The 27,229-nt window shown below is 38.2% G+C and overlaps 1 protein-coding gene across 5 annotated transcripts in view; it reads left to right on the forward strand.

The window, feature by feature from the left end:
* Positions 1–27,229, forward strand: part of ANKS1B (ankyrin repeat and sterile alpha motif domain containing 1B) — a 1,402,370-nt gene that overhangs the window by 817,445 nt on the left and 557,696 nt on the right. For 4 of the 5 annotated variants that reach the window (XM_023559966.2, XM_023559973.2, XM_003405282.4 and 1 more), the window contains exons 13-14: positions 7,952–8,541; positions 11,192–11,267. In XM_023559966.2, the coding sequence (XP_023415734.2) occupies positions 7,952–8,541; positions 11,192–11,267 (666 nt within the window). The remainder of the gene's footprint in view (positions 1–7,951; positions 8,542–11,191; positions 11,268–27,229) is intronic. The other variant, XM_010599552.3, reaches the window with a different exon arrangement.

A 27,229-nucleotide genomic window follows, 5' to 3' on the forward strand; every position in this document is an offset into this window, starting at 1 on the left:
AGCAGCCATAGCACTTAACCACTATGCTACCAGGGTTTTCATTTTGGTTTCCCAGTGCATATAAAAGTTATGTTTATGCTCTAGTCTTTTAAGAGTGCAATAGTGTTATGTCTAAAAAAAAAAGTGCATACCTTAATTAAAAAATACTTTATTGCTAAAAAATGCTAACCATTATCTGTGCTTCAGCCAGCTGTGATCTTTTTGTTGGTGGAGGGTCTTGCCTTGATGTCGATAACTGCTGACTGATCAGGGTGGTGATTGCTGAAGGTTGGGGTGGCTGTGGCAATTTCTTAAAATAAGACAACAATGAAGTTTGCTGCATTGATCAACTCTTCCTTTTACAAAACATTTCTCTGTAGCATACGATGCTGTTTGGTAGCATTTTACCCACAGTAGAACTTCTTTCAAAATTGTAGTCAGTCCTCTCAAACTCTGGCACTGCTTTATCAACTCTGATTATGTAATATTCTAAATCCATTGTTGTCATTTCAACAAGGTTCGCAAATCTTCACCAGGAGTAGATTCCATCTCTAGGAACCACTTCCCTTGCTCATCCTTAAGAAGCAACTTCTCATCTGTTAAAGTTTTATCATGACATTTCAGTAATTCAGTCACATCTTCAGACTCCACTTCTAATTCTAGTTCCTTTACTGTTTTCGCCACATCTGCAGTTACTTCTTTCATTGAATCCTTGAACCCCTCAAAGTCATCCATGAAGGTTGGAATCAACTTCTTCCAAACTCCCATTACTGTTGATATTTTGACCTCCTCCCCTTACTATCATCTAGAATGGTGAATCCTTTCCAGAAGGTTTTCAATTTACTTTGCCCAGATCCATCAGAGGAATCACTATCTATGGCAGCTATTGCCTTAAGAAATATATTTTTTATATCATAAGTCGAAATTACTCCTTGATCCATTGGCTGCAGAATGGATGTTGCGTTAGCCGGCATGAAAATAACATCAATCTCCTTGCACATCTCCATCAGAGCTCTTGCGCACCTGAGTGCCTTGTCAGTGAGCAGTAATATTTTGAAAGGAATCTTTTTCTCTGAGCAGTAAGTCTCAACAGTGGGCTTAAAATATTCAGTAAACTTTTTGTAAATAGATGTGCTGTTATCCAGGCTTTGTTGTTCCATTTATAGAGCATGGGCAGAATATTTAGCATAATTTGTATGGGCCTTAGGATCTTCCAAGTGGCCATGGTGCGGAAGTGGTTTTTGTGTTATGGGGACCGAGTCTTTCCTTAAATCTCATGAACCAACCTCTGCTAGCTTCAAACTCTTCTTCTGCAGCCCCCTCACTTCTCTCAGCCTTCATAGAATTGAAAAGAGTTAGAGCCTTACTCTGGATTAGACTTCGGCTTAAGGGAATGTTGTGGCTGGTTTGGTCTTCTATCCAGACCACTTAAACTTTCTCCATATCAGCAATAAGGCTGTTCTGCTTTCTTAGCATTCATGTGTTCACTGGAGTAACACTTTTGATTTCCATCAAGAACTTCCCTTTGCATTCGCAAGTTGGCTAACTCTTTGGCACAAGAGGCCTAGCTTTTAGCCCTGTCTCGGCTTTTGACATGTCTTCTTCACTAGGCTTAATCATTTCTAGCTTTTGAAATAAGTGGAAGATATGACTCTTCCTTTCGCTTGAATACTTAGAGGCCATTGTAAGGTTATTAATTGGCCTAATTTCAATATCGTCGTGTCCCAGAGAATAGGAAGGCCTGAGGGGAAGGAGAGAGACATTGGAATGCCCGGTCAGTAGAGCAGTCAGAACACACACAATATTTATTAAGTTTGCCGTCTTATATGGGCGGGGTTTATGGCGCCCCAAAACAATTACAATAGTAACATCAAAGATCTCTGATCACAGATCACTATAGCAGATATAATAATAATGAAAAAGTCTGAAATATTGTGAGAACAACCAAAACATGACACAGAGACACAAAGTGAGCAAATGCTGTTTGAAAATGGCACCGATAGAATTGCTCCATGCAGGATTACCAGAAACCTTAAATTTTCAGAAAAAGCAGTATCTGCAAAGCATGATAAAACGAGGTATGCCTCTATTTTGCTATGATATTACTTTCAAATTCTTCCTCCTCTGGACACTTGCCTTCTGTTTGACTCCAACTTCCCCATATTCTGAAATGCTCTCCTCGAGATCTCTGGTGTTTTCCCCCCACTCAATTTGTATTTTCTTCCAGAACACTTTTCTTCCAATTTAATGTCTAGCCTCTTAAAAGTGTATTATTGGATATTTATGAGATTCTCAAGGGCTTAAGCTATTGCTGTTGTCTGTGCAGAATGTTTTCAAGTTCCGTGGGTTGTCTTAGATTCTATTGCCTAGCATGCTGCTCGGCTTGGGGTCTCTCCTCTTGAGAATCGGTATCTAACGGTATCTGATGGGTTCCGTATTTTATCTTCACCACTACAACTACATATCTGCCGATCTAATAATTCTGGATCCTACATCTATCGTATTGTGGCCATGCCCATCCAACTTCCATGGAAAACCCTTGATATCTAGCTTTATTGAAGATATCACCCACAGTTTTTTGGGGTTTTTTTTTTTGTTTGTTTGTTCTACCCTCTTCTGGTGAATCTTTGGCACTTAGGTCAGTGCCTGGTGCATTGGAGGTGTTTCATATTTGTGGAATAAATTCAGGATTTTTACTAATATTAACAACAGCACTGGGATTTCTGAAAATGTGGACAATTTGGTTTTCTAAAGAGGAATATAATGACCCAATAGATAAAAGTTATAATTTATAATAGCCCCTGAATGGCTCAAATGGTTAAGCACTCAGCTACTAACTGAAAGGTTGGCGGTTCCAGTCCAGGCAGAGGTCCCTCAAAAGAAAGGCCAGATGATCTACTTCCAAAAGATCACAGCCATTATAAACCCTATGGAGTACAGTTTTACTCTGAAATACATGGGGCTACCACTAGCTGAAATCAACTCCACAACAACTGGTTTGTTTTTTGTAATAGAAGAAATAACTTGTTTTCCATAATTTCTTTTCATCCTAACATGAAATCTTGGGCTTTATTGTTATTCAGGTATTTATATGGGCGATGAAGATCGGGGGCAAAGTTGTGTAAAAACAGACTGAACTGCTTATGGGATATTTAAACTGATATTTCTTTGAAATGCTAATGATGTTTTGAATAACTATCTGATTGGAATTCACACATATTTAGGTCTGTACCTTGGCATGAAATAACCGTTTATCAAAAGAGAAGTGTGAAATTAGATGAGACAAATTATGAAAACAGTTTAATCTATATAGTTTGCCTCAGTTTCATCTAAAGAAATAGTGAGAAAACACAAAAATTCATTCCAAATATACTTTTTTTTAAATAAACAAGCAGATACAAAGGAGTAAATCACATATAATTATCATGCCAAAATAGTAATCTTTAAGTGCCTAATACAATCAATGCTACAATTTATTTTTTAAATGAAATCCTCCAGATTAAAAATTATTGTTATAAAAATAGAAACATATTTAATGTATCCATGCAACAAGCATTCTTCTAAGGGCTTTACTTCTATTATTTCATTTAATCTTCACAGCACTTAGAGGTATACACTCTTACTATCACCATTTTCCAGGTGCGGAAATATAAACATTACTAGAATTTGTTTTGAAGAATGTGTTCTTCTTTAAATCTTAGGGTACAAGCTGAAATCAGGTACCTATTGCAGCATATCAAACCACTTCAAAACTTAGTGGCTTAAAACAACAGCCGTTGATTTAGCTCATGATTCTTATGGGTCATTTCTTCTGTTCCAGCCCAGGATTGCTTGATCTTGGCTGGGCTTACTCATACACCTGTGGAAAGATGGCAGGCTGACCCAGGATTGGTTCATCCTGGATGGCCTCACTCATGTGTCTGAAGTTGGCTGGCTAATGGCTGGACTGACAGAGGTGGCTAGATCATATGCCATTTCATCATCCAGCAGGCTAGCCTGGGCTTGTTCACACAGTGGCAAAGTTCCAACAGCAGCAAGAGCAAGCCCCAATGTACAAGCGCTTTTCAAGTCTCTGCTTATGTCATGTTTGCTACTGTCCCATTGGCCAAGGCAAAGCACATGGCCATGCCCAGTATCAGTGTGAGAGGACTAGATGCACAGAGGGGTGTGGATTGAGGGAGGGATGGTATTACAGCAAGGGCTGCAATCGGCCCACCACCCAGTCATTTCAGGAGGTTTCATATCAACTTTGTATTTTCTTTTATTTGAGTGATGTTTAGCATAGCCACTGAAATAAGCAAGAAATATTCGTCTTTTCACAACTCTTGGCAAAAGTGTTATATAACTCTCATGATACTCAAAACTATTATTCAAAGGACTAAGTTTATAAGCTAATTCGGGCAGTCCCCGGGTTATGAATCTCCAATGAACTTACAACCTGTAGTTACAAACCAACCCCCATAAAGCCTATTATATTAAAATTTGAGGTATATACAGTGGTTTGTACTAACAGGTGCTACTTTGGAACACATATCAAAGCATTATTATTATTATTATTATGCTGAAGATGTTTTATTGTATCTGGAAGTGTTTCTTTAATTTTTTTATGCATGGAATGGTACACTATATACTAACATTTGACTAACTGATTTAGATACAAACTGTACCTAACTGTTCCAATTTATATACAAATTTGACTTAAAGACAGACTTCGGAACAGGACTCACATGTGATCTGGGGACTGCCTATAACTAAATTCTCTTTTATTTAGGGAAGTTGATGTTTGCCACTAGAGGACTTGAACAAAATGAAGCATTTTGAGATTGTGATTATGGTCATTTTGGTCAAACCACAGAGGCGGCAATAACCTGATAATAACAATCACATGTCTAATGATATAATAAGTAAATAATATGAAAATTGGCATTATACAAAAATGGAGGATGACCACATCATTACATAACTGTCAAACCACTGAGAATCATGGCCCAGCCAAGTTGACACATAACCTTAATCATCACAGCCAGCATTACTCTCACCTTGCACCTTGACGTTTGAAACTGCCAGACATATGTCGGTATTGCACAAAATAGTTGAAGAGTAGATTTTTTACTGTTGTTATAAATGCAAAATGTTGGATAATGAGATAGTCAATAAGTGAGGAGTAAAAACAAAAACCAAACCCACTGCTGTCGAGTTGATTCCGACTCATAGTGACACTATAGGGCTTCGAAGACTGTAAATCTCTGTAGAAGCAGACTGCCACATCTTTCTCCCACAGAGCCTCTGGTGGTTTCAAACCGACGACCTTTCAGTTAGTAGTCAATCACTTTAATCACTGTGCCACAAGACCTTCTAAGTGAGGAGTAGGTATATATAATACAATAATAATATAGCATAGCGTAGCGTAGCATAATATATCCCTAGGACTATCATCGTCATAGAAAATGATCATTTTCAGAAACCCCTTGACTGAGATTTACAGAATCTCTTTTCCACCATCAGCTGACCCTTTTCAATTTTCCTTTCACACTCAAACCTTCTAGCCTTCTTTAGAAACTTTCCAAATGAAATTCTAAATTTTCTTATTTCAAAATTCCTCCTTCCTACTGTATTACTTACCCATCACTGTCATTCCATATCAACCTGGCTTATGTTGTAAAATACTATAGGGGACCCAAGTAGCTTGGAAGAAAAAAGAGAAAATAACTTAGACCAGAGCGCTAGACTTTATTTCCTCTTAGTATTAGTTTATCTCCGTGAAGCAGAAAAAACTCAAATGCTCTTAATCCACTTTTCCCAGATTCAAAAGATAGTAGACCACAATTACTCTCTCTTGCTCTTGAAAATTACAGAAAGGTTTAGACGACCCCACTGACAATCATACATCTATTCATGCATTTATTTAGATATTTAGATATGTATTGACATACTCAATATATAAACACTGAGTATATAAAAAAAATTTTTTTTTTTTATGTAGAGACATGTATGTGCATTGGTACGTGAAACAGTCATGAACAGGAGAAGCACGTGCTTCCCCCAAAGAGCCTACTCACTTGTTCTCTGGGTAAACCAACCCTAAACTGTTCTTTGATTTTAATAGTAATATCTTTGCCAGGACAATGGATGTTGGAATCTGATGTACCCTTGTTTGAATCTCAGCTTACCCACTTACTAACTGGGGAAACTTCAGCACCTTAAGTAAGCTAAGTGTTAGTTTTAATATCTAAAAGTTCAAAGCTGTCTTGCCCCACTCTTCATACACAATTATATCCCCAAAAGGGGTTCTTTTGAAAGGAGAGGACGAAATGGAGTTATCAGGGACATGGTAGTGGTGCTTTAAAAGGATGGAGTGTTTTATGGGAAGACTAGTGTGGGTATAAATACTGCAGATTGTTCCTCTCTTTTTGATTGTTGTCTCTTGGACTTCTCTTCCTATCACTCTTTGCTCCATCTCAAGATGCTGGTGTGATAGGTCTGGGAAGGGGGGGTATCTTCAGCTTGCGAAGACCAAGCAGGAACTGAGGAGAGGTATGAGGAGATGGAGAACCAGGAGCATTTCTGCTTTTTCCAGCTCTAAAGGAGAGAACAATATAGCAATTTGGCATCAAACCACAATAAGAGGGTTCATTTGTCTATAACATCCTTTGGGCAAATATCCATTGAGGCTTACTGTGGCAAACAGTTGGTTAAAAATATGGGAACTCTGTATTCTGACCATATCCTATTCAATCAGAAACTCATGATAATTATTAATCACTTCACTGAATTGTTATGAAGACACCAAATGAGATGATGTAAATATAACTCCTAACTCAGTGTCTAATAGCACATAACAATTAAATGTTCCTTGTTAATTTATAAACTTTGGTATTTGGGGCTTATAATAGTAACTAATTTCTTTTTAAGTGTGACTCAGGAAATCAACTTTGGATTTGCTGTCATTATGGACAATATTGACTATGTTTGATTTCTTCAGTAGAGTAGGTTTGGGGTTTTTAGGTAATTTAACTTTTGATACTGGCAAATATTTAGCTTATATAAATGAAAAGGACCACTCAAAAAAGTAAACTGACTTTTCTTGCTCAGTTCTTTGGCCATGATTTTATATAGCTTTAAAAGACAAATTGAGATAGTCATTAAAAAAGCATGGTAAATTTTAAAGTTTAGAGAAAATTTATATTTTACCTTATAAAAATTCTGAAGCAATAAAAATTATTATTATTCTTTGGTTTCTTTCTCAGGATTACATTTTCAAAGATCTGAAGAAATTCAAAAATAACATTATTTCAGTGAAGAAAAAAAGAGATAGCTTTGTGTTAATAGTTCAACATCAGTTTTTGTAGAAATAAATCTTGGTTTTTAGTGATATTATAGATTACATTGTTTGCCTGTATTAAGCCTGAACAAATCTTTTTTGTCAAAATCATATAATGTGTATAAAATTGTTCTTAATATTATATTTAAGGTAAGAGTATCAGGATTATTAACCTTAAATTACTTCTAATTATACTTGCTTTCAATATTTTGGTTTTGAATTTATTTGCTGGGAGCAAAGCAGGGAACTCTCATTATATATGGTCTTAACCTGATGCCTGCCTAATGTCTTGCCTTTACTTGCCCTATGTCTTGGTGGTGTACAATGATTCACTTACCCCAATTTTGTTCACCCTATATAAAATATACACCTTGGGACCAAGGAGAAGGGTATGCAGTTACTCAGTGTATACCCCATTTACACCCAATGCACCCACAGGAAGATTTGATTCACACACATACACACACGCACAAATTCATTTTATCCATGGCACTTAAGGTCAAGGGTATTTCATAAAGTGAGAGTATTGTTTTGTAGCAATAAATCAAATGTCTGAATATTGCCCAGGTTCGGAAGGGCACTGCCGTTTGTATCAGGGCTTTGGGGGCCTTTATAAACAAGCATCCTGACATCCTTCCTCCCCTTTTACAGATGACGTCTCTCAACAGGAGGACAGTGATCTCCCAAAAGAATATGATCCTGGACAATTTGCAGGCTTGCTCCATGGATCCTCTCCAGCCTGTGAGTCGCCTGAAAATCCGTTTCATCTTTATGAGAAAAGGGGTCAATATGAAGACAGACAAGATGAAATCATTTTGGCAAATAGTCCTTTGACTATCAAGCATTCTTCAACAGAAAACAACTCAGAACCTTTGGTAAAGAAGATTAAACCCAAAGTGGTCAGTAGAACAATTTTTCACAAAAAAAGCAACCAACTTGAAAACCATACCATTGTTGGCACAAGAACAACCAGGAATGGATCCCGGAATGGGGACCAGTGGGTTGCGAACACAGGGGGATTTGTGGAGAGAGCCTGTACTCTGGGGAGAATAAGGTCATTGCCAAAAGCCTTGATCGATATGCATTTATCAAAAAATGTCTCCAAATCGGATTCTGATCTCATTGCCTATCCTTCAAAGGAGAAAACAGCAAGAGTTAACTGGAGTGAAACCTCAGCTGCTGAACACAGTTCTAAAGGGAATTCTGAAAGAACGCCATCCTTCACATCCGAATGGGAAGAAGTAAGCCATGTTCTTGTTCTTTCTATAAGGCACTGGAATCAAGGGAAGTTCGGGGGAAGGATTTTCAGCTTTTTAAGTCTTTCTGAGGCAGAAATAAATTAACAAATGCGTATAGCTCCAAGTGGAAGGGAAAGGTTCTAGAGGTAATGCATGGTAATTTCACAGCAAGTGTAATAGAGCAAACACAGTTGCACACATGTAGGGAAATCTATTGTTTCCACAGAAATTGATATCAAGCAGAAGTAATAACTAGCTGTAAGGTGTGGGAGAATGTTCACATTATGTCCTACCAATGACTGCAGCTGACAAAAGGAGAAAATCTTTGTATTTTTTGCTGTTCTGTCATTTTGCTACTTGCTAAACTCTTTATTAGCTTGTCTTCCTTCTTTAAAGTACAGGCAGTCTCCAGAGTATGAACGAGTTGCGTTCCTAAATCTATCTTTAAGTCGACTTTGTACGTAAATTGGAACAGTTAGGTAGTTAATCAAATGTTTGTCTTAGTATATAGTATGTAGTGTACCTTTCGATGCATAAAAAACATTAAAGAAACACTTCCAGATACACTAAAACATCTTTAACGTAATAATACAGTAATAATAATAATGTTTTGCTGTGTCCCAAAGTAGTGCTCGTTACTACGAACCATTGCATGTACCTTGAATTTTTAATACAATAGGCTTTACAGGGTGTTATCTAGTGCTGCTATAGCAGAAATACCATTAGTGGATGGCTTTAGCAAACAGAAATTTATTTTCTCCCAGTTAAAAAAAAAAAAGTTAAGAAGGCTAGAATTCTGAATTCAGGGTGCCGGCTCTAGGGGAAGGGGAAGGCTTTCTCCCTCTAGTCAGCTCTGAAGGAATGTCCTTGTCTTTTCTGAGCTTCTGCTTATGGGTGATCTTCATGTGGCTTGGCATCTCTCTTCCCTGTCTCTGCTTCTTTTGATTGCTTGTTTAATCTCCAAGAGTTTGACACTAATCCTGCCTCATTAATATAACAAAAACAACCCATTTCTAAAGGGGGTTATAACCACAGGCATACCCTGGGTGGCGGGGGAACCCATACCCGTGGTGGTGGAGGGGGGAACACCCATTGTCATTGAGTCATTCCAACTCGTAGCAACACTATAGGACAGAGTGGAACTGCTCCATAGAGTTTCCAAGGAGCGCCTGGTGGATTCAAACTGCTGACCTTTTGGTTAGCAGCCTTAGCTTTTAACCATTACGCCACCAGGGTTTCCAAAACCACAGTGTAGAGGTTAGGATTTACAACACATATTTTGGGAGGACACGATTCAATCCTTAACACAGGGTTTGGTCCTTAACTATGGGTTGTATGTAAGTCAGACATTCATAACCTGGAAACTGCCTGTATCTTATATTTTTGGAAGGGCTCCTTGTAATCTTAACCTTAATGTAAACAGAGTAGTCCTGGCTCTTCTCCAAGCACTATCCAATAAACACATATCACTGAATACTTCCCTTTTACAACTATCAAAGAGCCATTAAGGAAAAAATGTGTTGGGGTCCAGTATCACCAATTTAAGCTCTACTTAAAGACAACATCTTCGCAAGAAATGCCCCTGTAAAGTTGTAGTATCACATCCTTTGCCTCTAAGGAACACCACATCATAAAATAATAAAGTTTCTTGCTTTTTCTTATATTTCTCCAAAGAATGGACCACGCTGTCCCTTGGCATTCCATTCTAACATGTCACATTTTGTCTCTCAAAAGATTGTGCCAGTTAGATTGTTTTAAGACACAACAGGTCACTGCAGTATTCTGAGAACTAGAATTGGAAATGATTCTGATATTGACATTCTGAAGTGAGCTGTTTGGGAAAGCCACTTAATCTCTGCACCTTTTTCAGGGTGAACAAAATAGGACATTTATGTGAGGCTCCTTGTCTTTTCTGAACCCTACCATCTTTCTCAGGTTGCTGGGATGATGAAGGAGGGGATTAAACTACAAATGGCTATAACTTAGGCAGTCATATCTTTCTTAAAAATTCCATACTATTAGATTGGTGGTTTATTTGAGTCTATCCATTTCTTGTATTTGTTAACTCTGCAAATAACATCTGAAATCTTTTTTGGAATGAGGCATCATTAATTAACATTTAATTAATCTCTTAGAATAAGCTGTTTCCATGCCTAGATTATTATGATTAGTGCCACTAATCATCTTGCAGCTGGTCAAGCCATTTGGGTAGAACTTGGTTCCAGTGGCCATGCCCACAGACAGAAATGTGCCCCTTCACCAGTCAGACAAGATGCAGAGAGGAAGGACGCCTGGGAGCATGGATATCATCACAAGAATTTACTCTTCATTCCATCCCCCTTCTGAGATGAAAGAATACACAGTTCCTAAATTACCAGCCTATCTTAGTTACAAACAAAGCTCATTTTAAGAAAAAAAAGAGAGAAGCCAAGCTGGTTTTGAAAATTTTAGAAAAGGGGAACAGAGTATATATTTTTTAAAGCAATTTAAAAGATGTCTGCTTCCTTTTAAACTTTCTCTATCAGCCTCCTAAGGTGGTATTGCCATGGTAATAATACCAAGAATATATACATCTCACATTTGAAAATTATTTTAAAATACAGTGCTAAAAGTGAATATAGTCATTAATTTATATGGTTTTTGTTTCTTGCAGATTGATAAAATAATGAGTTCCATAGATGTCGGAATCAGCAGTGAACTTAAAGAGATGAATGGTGAGACCACCAAAAGTAAGGAAATCTCTCTTCTACCAAATAATGAATAAATGTACTTAAGAACCAGCTAGAAATTGATGAGTGTTTAGGTAATTTCAAGTTTTATCATAACAATAGCTGCAAATTACTTGCTTCCACCCTTAGATCAAACGACCATGACCTGTAAACAATGCCAATTATAAGCATACTGACTTAGCAAATTGGGAATTTTTTTTCCATATTCTATTTAACCATACCAGTTAACATTAATGGAGTTTTAACTTTATGGAGAGCTCAGTATGAAGCACTTCAAAATGTTGTAGAAGATGATAACAATACACGGTGTCTCATTCAATGAAATTTCCCATTCATCCTGATCAAAGTGATTAACAGCTTATCCTGAGTGTAAGCTCCGTTATGGCAAGAACTGTGTGTTACTCATCTTCATGTATCTTATAGTACCTATCAGAGTACCTCACAAATAATAGGTTTTTCAGTCAGTATTTAATATATTGCCTTCAAGAGGTTTTTCTTTTTCTTCCCTGCAACTAAAGCTTGCAGTGGAAGACCAGTTGAAACTTTCTTTGAAGACTTTTTGCTTAATACTGATGAATATCAAAAATCAGGTAGCTGAATTTAAAAATAAGAATTAGTTATACTAAACAAACTACTATGCTGGAAAGCGTAGAGTTGAGTTTCATTTCCACCCTGCCACTAGTTAACATTGTGACCTATGTGTAAACATTATTGTTGTTGTTAGCTGCTGTCGAGTTGCCTCTGACTCATGACAACCTAATGAACAATAGACTGAAATGTTGCTCAGTCCTGCGTTATCCTCATAATAGCCAGCATGTTCAAGTCCATCAGCCAAAACCATCTCACGAGCATCTCTCCTGCCCTTATTGGTCCTTAACTTCACCAAACATGATGTCCTCCTCTAGCAATTGATCCCTTTTGAAGACATGCCCAAAGCAAGTAAGTCCAACAAAGTTATATTGTGGTCCATGAGGTTCCCACTGGCTAATTTTTAGAAGTAGATTGTGAGGCCTTTCTTCCTAATCTGTCTTAGTCTGGAAGGTCCACTGAAATCTGCTTACCATGGGTGATCCTGTTGGTATTTGAAATACTGGTGGCATAGCTTCCAGCCTCACAGCAAAACACAAGCCACCACAGTATGGCATACCAACACACAGCTGGTGCGGAAATTATAGATGCCTTTAGAATTTGGAATTATAACAAATTTCTAAGCTCTTGGAAGAGGTAATGTTTAAGTCAGTAATTATAATTGATGTCTTGGTAGAGATAATAAGATTAAGTTCTGTGAGAGATATCTGAATTTATCATGGGGCAACTTAGTCATATGACTTCATGGCCTTTGACTAGTCACCAGGTCATGACTGTGTGAAGTGAGTGAGGAACTCACCTAGAGAGCAAAATCTAAGGGAGTATCAAAAAACTCAGTCATCAAAATGAGTATTTTAATGTAATATTTTAAAAAATCAAACTTAAGGCCAAAAAACTATATGATGAACAAAACAGCAAAATTTAAGTAAAGACAGGATCCAACCCTGTACTTGCATGATTTGGGCTCATACGCCTCACCCTATCCCAGCAGTACTTGCAGAAGTATGTACCTTACCAGGGAGCTAACAGAACCACAGAGAATGGCATTCTGTCCAGGGACAGAGCTGGGTGGACTAGACGCTCTTTAACAATTAGTGCTTATAGACTGCTGCCCATCCACTGACAGTGCTGGCGACGCTGGAGATCTGTAAGTAAGCCCAGCTGCCACTCAGCAGTGATGCAGGTGAAACTAAAGCACAACACGAGAGCCGTGCTGCCTGTCTGGGAAGAGGGGAGTAAGGTGGTCAATGGAGCTGGGAACGTGGAGGCACTCTCCTTCCTCAGCCACTCACCTCCACCCCATTTTCCTCCTTGCCCCGCCATATTCTTTCCCATCCTGTTCTTCCTTAAGGACATACTTCATGTATCAGATCCGAGTCTACTCATTTCCTCTGCTGGAGATTTGTAGTGGATACTACAAGTATTTGTATTACTTTGGAGTTGATACCTGGTATGTCCGGAATTCCCAGAGCTGAATTCACAGTATAATGACCACTTAAGTGAAAAGAAGAGTCATTGAAAAGTATGGCGATTTCATGGCAGAACCAAAGCAAAACAAAAAACCCTGGTGATTGGCTTTGATATTCTCAGGAGGCATATTTGAGAAGTTACGAACAGGCACCAAATTTCACCCTGTTCTTGCAATTTTCTATTCAGGTGAAAGTGAATGAACTTGCATCATGGCAACTGTTGACCTTAGGGAATTTTTCTTACAGTGTGGTCTGTGGATGACCTGCATCAGAGTCACTTTCAGCCCTTGTAGGAAATGCAATTTCCTGGGCCCCATGAATCTCTGAGGGTAGACCATGACAAATCTGCCTTTATACAAACATTCTTAAGCTCAGAAAAGTTGGAAAATGGCTGTTATGGCAGGCTGAGCTTGAGTGGCTAAAAAGTAGTGTTGTAATCTGTGGTTGCATCACTGAAGAGAATATGAAACCACTGAAGAGCACCAAGCGTATTTCTCCTGTGCTAAGAATCTGTACTATTCTGATCCAGCTGGGCCCCATGTTAATTAAGTGATATTTTTTTCAAAGGTCAAACAGTTTTTTTGTCTGATAAATATGTTTGTTTTAGATTTTGAAAACTGAAAAATTATGAAAGAAGTCTTCAAAATGGTGTGTATATATATTTAGTGACACAGGTATGATATTAGCTCTGTGATAGGGAATGTACCCAGCTCTTTCACACAGAAATGCTGATAAACATTGCAGACTCTTATAGGGTCCAAGAACAAGCCTAGATATGTATGTTGCTACACAGATCTTTCAGACATGCCTACAGAATAATTTGAGCAAAGTTGTAGGAATGCAAATTTTTGACTGACGTTAAGGTTAAGAGTTTATTTCTTTAGCAACAGTACTATTCGAAAAAGGATGGCTGCCCAGCGAGACAGTAAGTTCCCTGATGCTGGGAATGTGCAGAGACCTAGGAGTGCTTCTCTGTTAGAACAGAAATTTGTGCATTAAATCAGGAGTAAGACTTAATTGACATTGAACATGACTCTGATGTTCTAAAATACTTAAAACAGTGCCATAGAATAATAAAAATATCAACATGGTTATAAGGACAGTTTTACATTTATTTGTTAAAATAAGGATAAATGTTAATAATATCACTCAGGCAAAGCTGCCTTTGAAGGGCATTTGAGTGTAAACAAATCCACACATTACCCATTAAACCCACTGCCATCGAGTCGATTCTGACTCAGAGTGACCCTGTAGGACAGAGTAGAACTGCCCCACGGGGTTTCCAAGGATGTAAATCTTTACAGAAGCAGACTGCAACATCAAACTGCTAACCTTTTGGTTAACAGCTGAGCTCTTAACTATGGTGCCACCAGGGCACCAGATTCACAGGTTGTCTTCCCTTAAATCTTCTCCTCTTTCCACCTCTCATACTGTCACCCTACCTGCCGTCTTTATTGACTACCGTTTTACAATGGTAATGAAAACCAAAGTGGAGTCTCAGTCCCCAAAGCTTCATCATTACTATTAACAGAGGCTATTTCTCTATGTGTCTTAATTTTTACCTCTTAATTGCATACTAATTATGCACTAAGTGATTGACCATAACATGTAACATTGCAATTTGCTAGGCCAATTGTGAATCACAGCTTTACTGAGCTGCAGTCTCTTCCTTCTCAAGAGTAGTTAGATCTACAAGGGTCATAACAATTCCATGAAGATTACATTCCACACACAGTGTTTTGAGTGCTGGATGTGGTCAGGAAGTCACATGGTGAAATAAAAAGTCAAAGAGGCATGAATTCAAATCTCAGCTCTGCTATTTATTACCTGCTCGATCTTGGGCAACTTTCTTCATCTTTTAGAGATTTAGTTTCCCCATCTGCATAAATGGGGATACTGATATAGAATCACTGTAGATACATGTGCAGTGGCGCATACGTAGTGCCTGCACGTACAGACATGTATTAAATATTTGCTCCGCCTTGCCCTACCATGAAGGAGACATTGTGTTTGATACTGTAGGTATTTCAAGATAAATACATATAAGCCCTTTCCTTAAGGATCTTATGATGTATTTGCAAGCAATTTTCAGTCTTTGTGTTAAATATGCTGTATTCTCTGGAATTGTTGTGGTATGTCAGTGGGCATACAGGTGATAACAAACCTAATGGTCAATTGATACCAGAGAGGAATAGTTACAAAGAAGAGCATAAAGTGAGAGTACCCTGGCAAAGAAAAGAGAAAAATCTAGTATGCATTGATTTAAATGGTCTAAATAATTTTTGTGAAGTATTCGTTTTGTGTGTTTGCTTGACAGTGGGGAAGAGACATGAAAAAAAAATAACAGGAGGTAAATTTAGAATAAACAAGAGGAAATAATGCTTTATTTAATATGTATTGTCAGTCTCTAGAATTTTCCTTCAGAAGACCACTGAGTCAAAAGCCATGCCTGGCCTTAACAGAGCTGTATATTTTTTAAGCATTTATGATGTTTATTCTTAAAATCCTCAGAAGATGATTCTAACACATCCACCTACTGCCGTTGAGTCAATTCAGACTCATAACAACCGTATAAGACAGAACAGAACTGCCCCATAGGGTTTCCTGGGCTGTAAGTCTTTATGGAAACAGACTGTAACATCTTTCTCCCGTGGAGCAGTTGGTGGGTTCAAACTGCTGACCTTTTGGTTAGCAGCCCAACCGAGGACTTAACCATTCCACCACCAGAAGATGATTAACCCATAACCCATTGCCATTGAGTCGATTCCAATTCCTAAAGACCCTAAAGGACAGAGTAGAGCTGCCACATAGAGTTTCCAAGAAGTGCCTAGCAGATATGAACTGCCAACCATTTGGTTAGCAGCCATAGCACTTAACCACTACACCACCAGGGTTTCCAGAAGATGATTAGGAAAATGAAATCATAAGTAATGGAGATAAATGAAGGACCAAGGAGCATCATTAAATTTCCCACGTTCTTGCCCATTTTGTTTCAGTGTTTTTGTTTGTCCTTCTCCCCACGTATGCTTGCAATGTCAGGTGTTGTGCAAACAAAATATTTATTGGACCAGGCAGAGATGTTGAACTCTCTCATTGCTTCACTCCTGAAAACATAAGCTAGCTCAAAGTTTAAGCATCCTCTATGAATTATCTAACTAGTCCTACCCATAGAAAATAGTTTCCTTTTTAAAAAAATTTCCTCAGCAATTGTATAATAATTTGAAATTTATCCAGCAACCTCAACTGTCCAGAACTAAGATAGAAATTTAAAAAATGAATAAAATTTACTGAATTGATTTTGGGTCAGTCCCTTAGGTTCTCACTCAGAACATATTAATGCATAATTTTTATAAACATAGCTTTTTTCTGGTTTCCCATTTGAAATCAAGTTTAAATGTCAAACAAAAGTCATGGTCAAGGTGGGATTTAATTATGCTAAACACCTCATATTATGTGGAACACCTTATTCTTTGGTGATGCTGGATATGGGATGTGATAGTGTATTCTACATCATCATGTATTCCCATATACTCATACGTAGAATTCTTTCACAGGATGCATTTCGAAGTTAGATGGACCTGGCTTCAAATCCCAGTTTTGAAATTCCCTAACTTCATGACCTCTCTAACATCAACTTCTTCATCTATAAATTAGGACTATTGCCAGATTAAATTACACACTATACTGCCATAGCCTAGAACACAGGAAGTGATCAATAAATATAAGTTCTCTTGCCTTCTTACCCAAGCGTGTGAGACTTATCTTTCTAATCAAAGTGCACACCACATAGGAAGATGAGGAAGACGCTTGAGAAATCTTGCTTATCTTTTTGATCTATGACAATTGTAGTTAAAAAATACTTGTATTCTAAGTTGCTTTCATGTGAAATCTTTCTTGAAGTTTTCTTAACCATTGTCATTAGGTCATAAGGAAGCACTTTCAGGTTCCAGAAATGTGCCAAGTCCATTGCAACTACTTCAAATTGTCCCGTTTTCTAAGAATCAGTAGAGAAAAACAATTGTATTCACAGGACTTGCTTATCGTTACACAACAGCAAATATGCAACAAATAACCAAGTACCATGACTTTACAATACAAGAATGGCAGATAATCTTATAAATGCCCCCTATTTCTAAACTGCCTTTAATAATCTTCTGCTACACTAAACTAACTTCAAGTATATAGTCTATGTTAGATGGATCTCAAATCCATGAGCATAAAAAATGGTATTTATTTTAAATGTATTTGAGAGCTGGATTTTTTCTTATTTTAAAGTTAAACTGTATTCACAGATATTCTATTGTCTTATCTATATAACCTACTTTTGCCTATGTATGAAGTCCATCTAAATTGTAATTATAAACGGAAGCTATTAAAATAAATTTGTAAAGGAAAAATACATAGCCCTGAAAGCAGTTGCTGTTGAGTGAGCTCTGGCTCATGTTGATTGTATGTATACAGAACAAAGTGTTGCCCAGTCCTACATCATCTTCACGATCATTAGTATGTTTCAGTCCACTGTTGTATCTATTGTCATCAATCCATCTTATTGAATGTTTTACTGAACAGAATACCCTTTTCTAGTGATTGGTCTTTCCCAATGACATGTCCAAATTAAGTGAGCCAAAGTCTCGCCATCCTTGCTTCTAAGGAGCATTCTGATCATATTTCTTCTAAGACTGATTTGTTTGTTGTTCTGCTAGTCCATGGTATATTAAATATTCTTCTCCAGCACCAAAATTCTTTTTCTGTCCTCCTTTTTCATTGTCCAGTGTTTGCATGCATAAAAGGCAACTGAAAAGACCATGGCTTAGGTCAGGCGTACCTTATTCATCAAAGTGACATCTTTGCTTTTTAAAACTTAAAAAAAAAAAAAAAAAAAAAGCCTTTTGCAGCAGATTTCCTCAATGCAAAAGAGTAGCTAACCTTAATCCTGCGACTCTGCTTCTAAAGCTTTCATACCTGTCCCTCCAATAGTCTGAGGACCAGGTTACAGTTCAGAGTCCTTCATAGCTGTAGGCTCCTTATGGAGAGGCTTTGAGAATTTAGAAACTCACTAAAGCAAGGTAGAGCAGGAGCCCTAGTGGCATAGTGGTTAAGAGCATGGCTGCTAACCACAAGATCGGCAGCTTGAATCTACCAACTGCTCCTTAGAAATCCTATGGGGAAGTTCTACCCTGTCCTATAGGGTCACTATGAGTCAGAATCAACTCATCAGCAATGGGTTTGGTTTTGTTTTTTAAGGCACAGTAAGTGTTCTTCTCCTGCTGTAAGATTCACCTTCTCCCTGAGTATACAGGAACAGGGAGGGCTCACATGTCCCTTCCCCACAGAGTGCATCTATCTGGGTACAGGAAGGCAGACATCTCCATAGTCCCGGAAGCTACTCCCCACTGATGTGGGGGATGCATGTTTCTGTGGTGCTAGAAGCTATGCCACTGGTATTGAAATACCAGCAGGATCACCCACTGTGGACAGGTTTCAGCTGAGCTTCAAGACTAAGACAGACTAGAAAGAAGAACCTGGCAGTCTACTGAAAAAAATTAGCTAGTGAAAACCTTACATGAATAAAAAAAAAAAAAAAATTTTTTTTTTTTTTTAAGCAGCGGAATATTGACTGATATAACACCAGAAGATGAGCCCCTCAGGTTGAAAGGCACTCAAAACATTACTACGGAAGAGCTGCCTTCTCAAAGTAGAGTCGACCTTAATGACATGGATAGATTCAAGCTTTTATGACCTTCATTTGCTGATGTGACACGACTCAAAATGAAAAGAAACAGCTGCAAATAGTTATTAATAATCGGAACATGCAATATACAAATATAAATCTAGGAAAATAAATCACTGAAAATGAAATGGAATGTATAAGCATTGATATCTTAGGCATTAGTGAGTTGAAAAGGACTGATATTGGCCATTTTGAATCAGCCAGTCTTATGGTCTACTATGCTGGGAATGATGAATTGAAGACTAATGGCATTGCATTCATTGGGTCAAATATTGTATGAGACCACTACTATAAAAATTCATGAAGAAGTTTCTACACAAAAATAAATAATTTTTGATGCTTACGAGGGGGGGAGGGGTGGGGATGGAAAAACACTAAATAAACAATAGATAAATAGTAACTTTGTGGAAGGGTAACACAGTACACAATACTTGTACAAGGCAAGATCATGGAAGCTCCATAAACACGTCCAAACTCCCTGAGGGACTGAATTGTTGGGCTGAGGGCTGTGGGGACCATGGTCTTGGGGAACATCTACTTCAATTGGCACAACACAGTTTATAAAGAAAATATTCTACATTCTACTTTGGTGAGTAGTGTCTGGGGTCTTAAAAGCCTATGAGTGGCCATCTAAGATATTCCACTGGTCTCACCCCTTTGGGAGCAAGGCAGAATGAAGAAAACTAAAGATACAAAGGAAAGACCACATCCACCACAGCCTCCACCAGACTGAGTCCAATATAACTAGATGGTTCCCAATTACCACCACTGAGTGCTCTAACAGGGATCAAAATAGAGGGTCCTGGACAGAGCAGGAGAAAAATGTAGAACACAATTCTAACTCACAAAAAAAGACCAGACTTACTGGCCTGACAGAAACTGGAGAAACCCCAAGAGTATGGCTCCCAGACACCCTTTTAGTTCAGTAATAAATTCACTTCATCCAAAGATTAGACAGGCCCACAAAACAAAATGATACTAAAGGGGCACACCAGCTCAGGGGCAAGGACTAGAAGGCAGGAGAGGACAGGAAAGCTGGTAATAGGTAACCCAAGGTCGAGAAGGGAGAGTGTTATGTCGTGGGGCTGTTAATCAATGTCATAAAACAGTATGTATATTAACTATTTAATAAGAAGTCAGTTTGTTCTGTAACCTTCATCTAAAGTAAAATAAATAAAAAAAAAAAAGGATCTAACCTGAAGTACATTGCTGTCAGTGATCGGATAATATTCATATGCCTACAGGGAAGACCAGTTAGTAAGACTATTATTCAAATTCACACACCAACCACCAAGGCCAAATATGAGGAAACTGAAGATTTTTACTTCTGGAGTCTGAAATCGATCAAACGTGCAATCAGGATGCATTGATAATTACTGGTGAATGGAATGTGCAAGTTGGAAACACAGAAGAAGGATTTGGTAGTTGGAAAATATGGCCTTGGTGATAGAAATGATGCTGGAGACATGATGATAGACTTTTGCAAGACCAACAACTTCTTCATTGCAAATACTTTTTATTAAACAGTGACTATACATGTGGGGCCCGCTAGATGAAATACACATGAATCAAATCATCTACATCTGTGGAAAGAGATGATGGAAAAGCTCAACATCATCAGTCAGAACAAGAGCAGGGGCCAACTGCTGAACAGACCATCAATTGCTCATATGCAAGTTAAAGTTGAAACTGAAGAAAGTTAGAACAAGTCCACGAGAGCCAAAGTACTACCTTGAGTATATCCCACCTGAATTTAGAGACCATTTGAAGAATAGATTTGACCCATTAGAACATTAATGACTAAAGACCAGACGAGTTGTGGAATGACATGAAGAACATCATATATAAAGAAAGCAAACGGTCATTAAAAAGACAGGAAAGAAAGAAAAGACCAAAATGGATGTCAGAAGAGACTCTGAACCTTGCTTTTGAATGTCAAGTAGCTAAAGCAAATGGAAGGAATTATAAAGTAAAAGAGCTGGATTAAAGTTTTCAAAGAGTGACAGGAGAAGACAAAGTAAAATATTATAATGACATGTGTAAAGACCTGGAGTTAGAAAACCAAAAGGGAAGAACACACTTGGCATTTCTCAAGCTGAAAGAACTGAAAGTTCAAGGCTCATGTTGCAATAGTGAAGGATTCTACAGGGAAATATTAACACAGGAAGCATCAAAAAAAGATGGAAGGAATACACAGAGTCATTGCACCAAAAAGAATTGTTTGACATTCAGTCATTTCAGGAGGTAGCATATGATCAAGAACCGATGGTACTGAAGAAAGAAGTCCAAGCTGTACTGAAGGCATTGCCAAAAAACAAGGCCTCAGGAACTGACAGAATACCAATTGAGATGTTCCAACAAACAGATTCAGCACTGGAAGTGCTGGCTCGTCTATGCCAAGAAATTTGGAAGACAGCTACCTGGCCAACTGACTAGAAGATACCCATATTTATGACTATTGCCAAGAAAGGTGACCCAACCAAATGTGGAAATTATAGAAAAATGTCGTTAATATCACACAAAAAAAATTGCTGAAGATCATTCAAAAGTGGCTGCAGCAGTATATCGACAGGGAACTGCCAGAAACTCAAGCAGGATTCAGAAGAGAACCTGGAACCAGTCATATCATTACTGATGTCAGAAGGATCCTGGCTGAAAACAGAGAATACCAGAAAGATGTTTACCTGCATTTTATTGACTATGCAAAGGCATTCAACTGCATGGATCATAACAAATTATGGATAACAATGCAAAGAATGAGAATTCCACAACATTCAGTTGTGCTAGTGAGAAACTTGTACATAGATCAAGAGTCATTCAGACAGAACAAGGGAGATACTGAGTGGTTTAAAGTCAGGAAAGGTGTGTGCCAGGGTTGCATCCTTTCACATACTTATTCAGTCTGTATGTTGAACAACTAATCCTAGAACCTGGACTGTATGAAGGAGAACAGGGCATCAGGATTGGAGGAAGACTCATTAACAACCTGCCAAATGCAGATGACACTACCTTGCTTGCTCAAAGTGAAGAGGACTTGAAGCACTTACTGATGAAGATCAAAGACCACAGCCTTCAATACAGATTACACCGCAACATAAAGAAAACAAAAACTCTCACAATTGGACCAATACGCAGCACCATGATAAATGGAGAAAAGATTGAAGATGAGAATTTCATTTTACTTTGATCCACAATCAACACCCACGGAAGCAGCAGTCAGGAGATCAAAAGGCACATTGCACTGGGCAAATCAGCTGCAAAAGACCTCTTTAAAGTGTTGAAAAGCAAAGATGTCACCTTGAAGACTAAGGTGCACCTGTCCCAAGTGATGGTATTTTCAATCGTCTCATATACATGCAAAAGCCGGGTGATGAATAAGGAAAACGAAGAAGAATTGAAGCCATTGAATTGTGGTGTTGGTGAAGAATGTTGCATATAATGGACTGCCAAAAGAATGAACAAGTCTGACTTGGAAGAATTACGATCAGAATGCTCCTTAGAAACAAGAATGGTGAGACTTTGTCTCACATACTTTGGTGGTGTTATCAGGAGGGATCAGTCCCTGGAGAAGGATATCATGCTTGGTAAAGTAGAGAGTCAGCAAAAAAGAGGAAGACCCTCAACAAGATGGATTAATACAGCGGCTGCAATAATGGGCTCAATCATAACAAGGATTGTGAGGATGGTGCAGGGCTGGACAGTGGTTCGTTCTGTTGTACACAGGGTTGCTATGAGTTGGAATTCAATCGATGGTACCTAACAACAATTATGTATGAGGAATGTAGCCAACTACTTTTCATGTGGTAATTCATTAGATCCTCCCAATAATGTTGGGAGGGGGTAGATGTTATTTATTACAGCTCTTTTTCATAGGAGGAAGTGTGGTTAGGACTGATTCAGTGATTTGCCCAAGTTCACACTGCTAGTAATTGGTAGAGCAGGTATTCAAACCTATGTCTATGTAGATGACATATTTTTCACTCAATAAAATGAGATTTTACAATCTGAGCTTCCTGGTATAGAATATGTTGTCTCTGGAAATGATGAGCTTATCATCAAGGGAAGTATGAAAGTAAATATTTTAGTCAATGTTGGTTGATTATATATCATTGATATTATGGAAAAGATTCCAGTACTAGTGGAAAATTGTACTTGCTCACCTCTCTAGACCACTTCTAGAGTCTTAAATATTTTATTGAACTGAAAGCAAAGCATCATTTGTATCTGTTGCCACAGAATAATATCCAAATTATTTCACAATAAGGGAAACTTAATTTCATATATGAGCATCAATTCCATTTTCAAAATTAGGTAATCCCAGCCATATTCTATTGATCAAAATCTGTATTATGGGGGTTATGTTAGTATTTAAAGACTGTTTGGAACATATGAAGCTAAATGAAGTTGTATCTATTGTGCTAAGAATAAAATTGTCTGGCTGATTAAACAAAATCTCAAAAAAAATTTCAAGAAAAAAAAATTTTATTTTTTAGACAAAGGTTAGTTAACTCATACTGGCCTAATACTTACTGTAATTCCCATTTAGACATAGCTTTTCTATTATTAATGGATTCCTTAGATTTAGCCCATCTGAAAAAAAAATTAAGTTGCTTAGTGAAGTGTTATATAAAATAATAATAAAAAAATAAGTCCTTTCTTGATTTAGACAAAATAGTGTGCTTGTGTGCTAACATATTCTACTACCCACTTTCCCCAGTTTGTTCTATTAAAAGCAGTTCTGTAAAGAGAAATAAAAATAAAAAAATAAAATATGCCTGTTGCAAAACATTTCATACAGAGGCTCTTTGAAATTTAACAGTTCATGGAAAAAAAGAATATTACTGGAGGCAAGGAAAATTATTTCTTTGAAAATAGCTGAAACCCAGGATTGTCGTTAGAGTTAGTTTGTACATTCACTTTTGGAGGTAGGAGATGTTCAGGGCTGTGACTCATTTTTATGTATGAGTATTTGACTTCTGCCTGGGAGAGTTTGGGAGTTTTAGCAAAAGCCTCCCATATTGATATTTAGGCTTTGCCAAGAGGAAGTGGTTGGTTTTGCACTTGAACACCTTCAGATGGCTCATCTTAGGGCATAAGAGCTGTGATTTGAGCTAAGGGGAAAGAATCAAAGGTAGTGGCCATGGGAGTACTTTGCTGTGTTTTTCTGTGTAGGCAGCATGTTTTATTGAAACCAAACCAAAAACCAAACCCTCTGCTGTTGAGTCGGTTTTGACTCATAGTGACCATAAAGGACAGAGTAGAGCTGCCCCACAGGGTTTCCAAGGTTGTAAATCTTTACGGACGCAGATTGCCACCTCCTTCCCCACAGAGCAGCTAGTAGGTTTGATCCCCCAACCTTTTGGTTAGTAGCTGAGTGCATAACCACTGCACCACCAGAGCCCCTGGTTTTATTGAAAGGGGTATGAAATTAAGGAGCAGAAAAACATGGTTTGAACTATTTGAATTTGTCAAGTTACTCAACTTTTCTGAGCCTTTGCTCTTCTATAAAATGCTTGGCCAAATGACTGAGCTAGCCAAAAAGTTGGCAGTTTGCGCCCACCCAGAGGGGCCTCAGAAGACGGGCCTGATGATCTGCTTCCGAAAGACGAGAGCCTTGAAAACCCGATGGAGCTGTTCTACTCTGCACACATGCGGTCACCGTGACATGGAATCAACTCCACAGCAACTAACAATACTTCACGGGATTGTTCTGAGAATTGAGTGCAGAAATGCACCCAGTAGTAAACTACACAGCATCTGACACACAGTAGGAATAGAATACATGGCAGCTTCCTTCGTCCTTTTCATTTTGCTAATACGCCAACTCTGGGAAATTGTAAATAGATTTTGTTAAAAAGGTATTTTCCTAGCATTCAGGACATGATATTCCCACAGCAGGCGGGCAGCTAATAACTGCCCTTTAGTGGAGGTACATCCTAATGCAGATATGTGAGCAAATATCAAAGGTCTGACAGCAACCAAGACATCAGTGCGGAACAGTTTCTGGGGCTATGCAGTTCTCTGCCCTCCTCTAGCCAGAAAGAGGCACTCTGTGGGGAAGGGACATGTGAACCCTCCCTGTTTCTGTAGACCCAGGGAGAAGGTAGAGCTTAGATCAGGAGAAGAATTGTTGTTGTTGTTATTAGGTGCCATGCTCACAGCAACCCTATGTACAACAGAACCAAACACTGCCCGGTCCTGCTCCATCCTCATGATCATTCTTATGCTGGAGCCCATTGTTGCAACCCCTGTGTCATTCCATCTCGTTGAGGGTCTTCCTTTTTTTTGCTGACCCTCTACTTTACCAACCATGATGTCCTTCTCCAGATTCTGATCTTTCTGATACTACATCCAAAGTATGTGAGACGAAATCTCGCCATTCTAAGAAGCGCTCCAGGATGGATTTGTTCGTTCTTTTGGCAGTCCATGGTATATTCAATATTCTTCACCACCATCACATTTCAAAGGCATCAATTCTTCTTCCATCTTCCTTATTCGTTGTCCAGCTTTTGCATGCTTATAGAGTGATTAAAAACTCCATGGCTTGAGTCAGGCACACCTTAGTCTTAAAGGGAAAGCTTTGCTTTTCAATACTGCAGCTGATTTGCCCAATGCAATGCGTCTTTTGATTTCCTGACTGCTGCTTTCATGGGTGGTGATCGTGGAGCCAAGAAAAATTAAATCCTTGACAACTTCAATCTCTTCTCCATTTATCATGATATTGCTTATTGATCCAGTTGTGAGGATTTTTGTTTTCTTTAAGTTGAGGTGTAATCCCTACTGAAGGCTGTGGTCTTTGATCTTCATTAGTAAGTACTTCAAGTCCTCTTCACTTTGAGCAAGCAAGGTAGTGTCATCTGCATTTGGCAGGTTGTTAATGAGTCTTCCTCCAATCCTGATGCCTTGTTCTTCTTCACATAGTCCAGGTTCTAGGATTATTTGTTCAACATACAGATTGAATAAGTATGGTGAAAGGATACCACCCTGGCACATACCTTTCCTGACTTTAAACCACTCAGTATCCCCTTGTTCTATTCAACCAACTGCCTCTTCATCTGTAAACTGGTTCTTCATGAGCACAATGAAGTGTTCTGGAATTCCCAATCTTTGCAATGTTATCCATAATTTGTTATGATCCACACAGTTGAATGCCTTTGCATAGTCAATAAAACGCAGGTAAACATCTTTATGGTATTCTCTGTTTTCAGCCAGGATCCATCTGACATCAGCAATGATATACCTGGTTCCAGTCCCTCTTTTGAATCCTGCTTGAGTTTCTGGCAATTCCCTGTTGATATACTGCTGCTGCCGCTTTTGAATGATCTTTGGCAAAATTTTACTTGTGTGTGATATTAATGTTATTGTTCAATAATTTTCCACATTCGGTTGAATCACCTTTCTTGGTGATAGGCATAAATAAGAATCTTTTCCAGTCAGTTGAATAGGTAGCTGTCTTCCAGATTTCTTGGCATAGATGAGTGAGCATTCCCAGTGATACACCTGTTTGTTGAAACATCTCAGTTGGCATTCCATCAATTCCTGGAACCTTGTTTTTCAGCAATGCCTTCAGCGTAGCTTGGACTTCTTCCTTCAGTACCATTGATTCCTGATCATATGCTACCTCCTGAAATGGTTGAAGGTCAAGCAGTTCTTTTTGGCATAGTGATTCTGTGTATTTCTTCTGTCTTTTTTGATGCTTCATACGTCATTTAATATTTTCCCTGTAGAATCCTTCACTATTGCAACTTGAGGCTTGAATTTTCTCTTCAGTTCTTTCAGCTTGAGAAATGCCGAGTGTGTTCTTCCTTTTTGGTTTTCTGACTCCGGGTCTTTGCACATCTCATCATAATACTTTAGTTTGTCTTCTCAAGCCGCCCTTTGAAATCTTCTATTCATCTCTTTTACTTCATCATTTCTTCCTTTTGCTTTGGCTACTCAGCATTCAAGAGCAAGTTTCGGAGTCTCTTCTGACATCCATTTTGGTCTTTTCTTTCTTTTCCTACTAACAATCCTACCTCTTTGTCTCCAGCTTTTGCATTCCAATCACCAATAATTATCAATGCATCTTGAATGCATGTTTGATCAATTTCAGACTGCAATGTTGGTAAAAATCTTCAATTTCTTCATCTTTGGCATTAGTAATTGGTGTATAAATTTGAAAAATAGTTGTATTA

This window comes from Loxodonta africana, chromosome 4 (genome assembly GCF_030014295.1).
Source record: "Loxodonta africana isolate mLoxAfr1 chromosome 4, mLoxAfr1.hap2, whole genome shotgun sequence".
NCBI classification, from domain to species: Eukaryota; Metazoa; Chordata; class Mammalia; order Proboscidea; family Elephantidae; genus Loxodonta; species Loxodonta africana.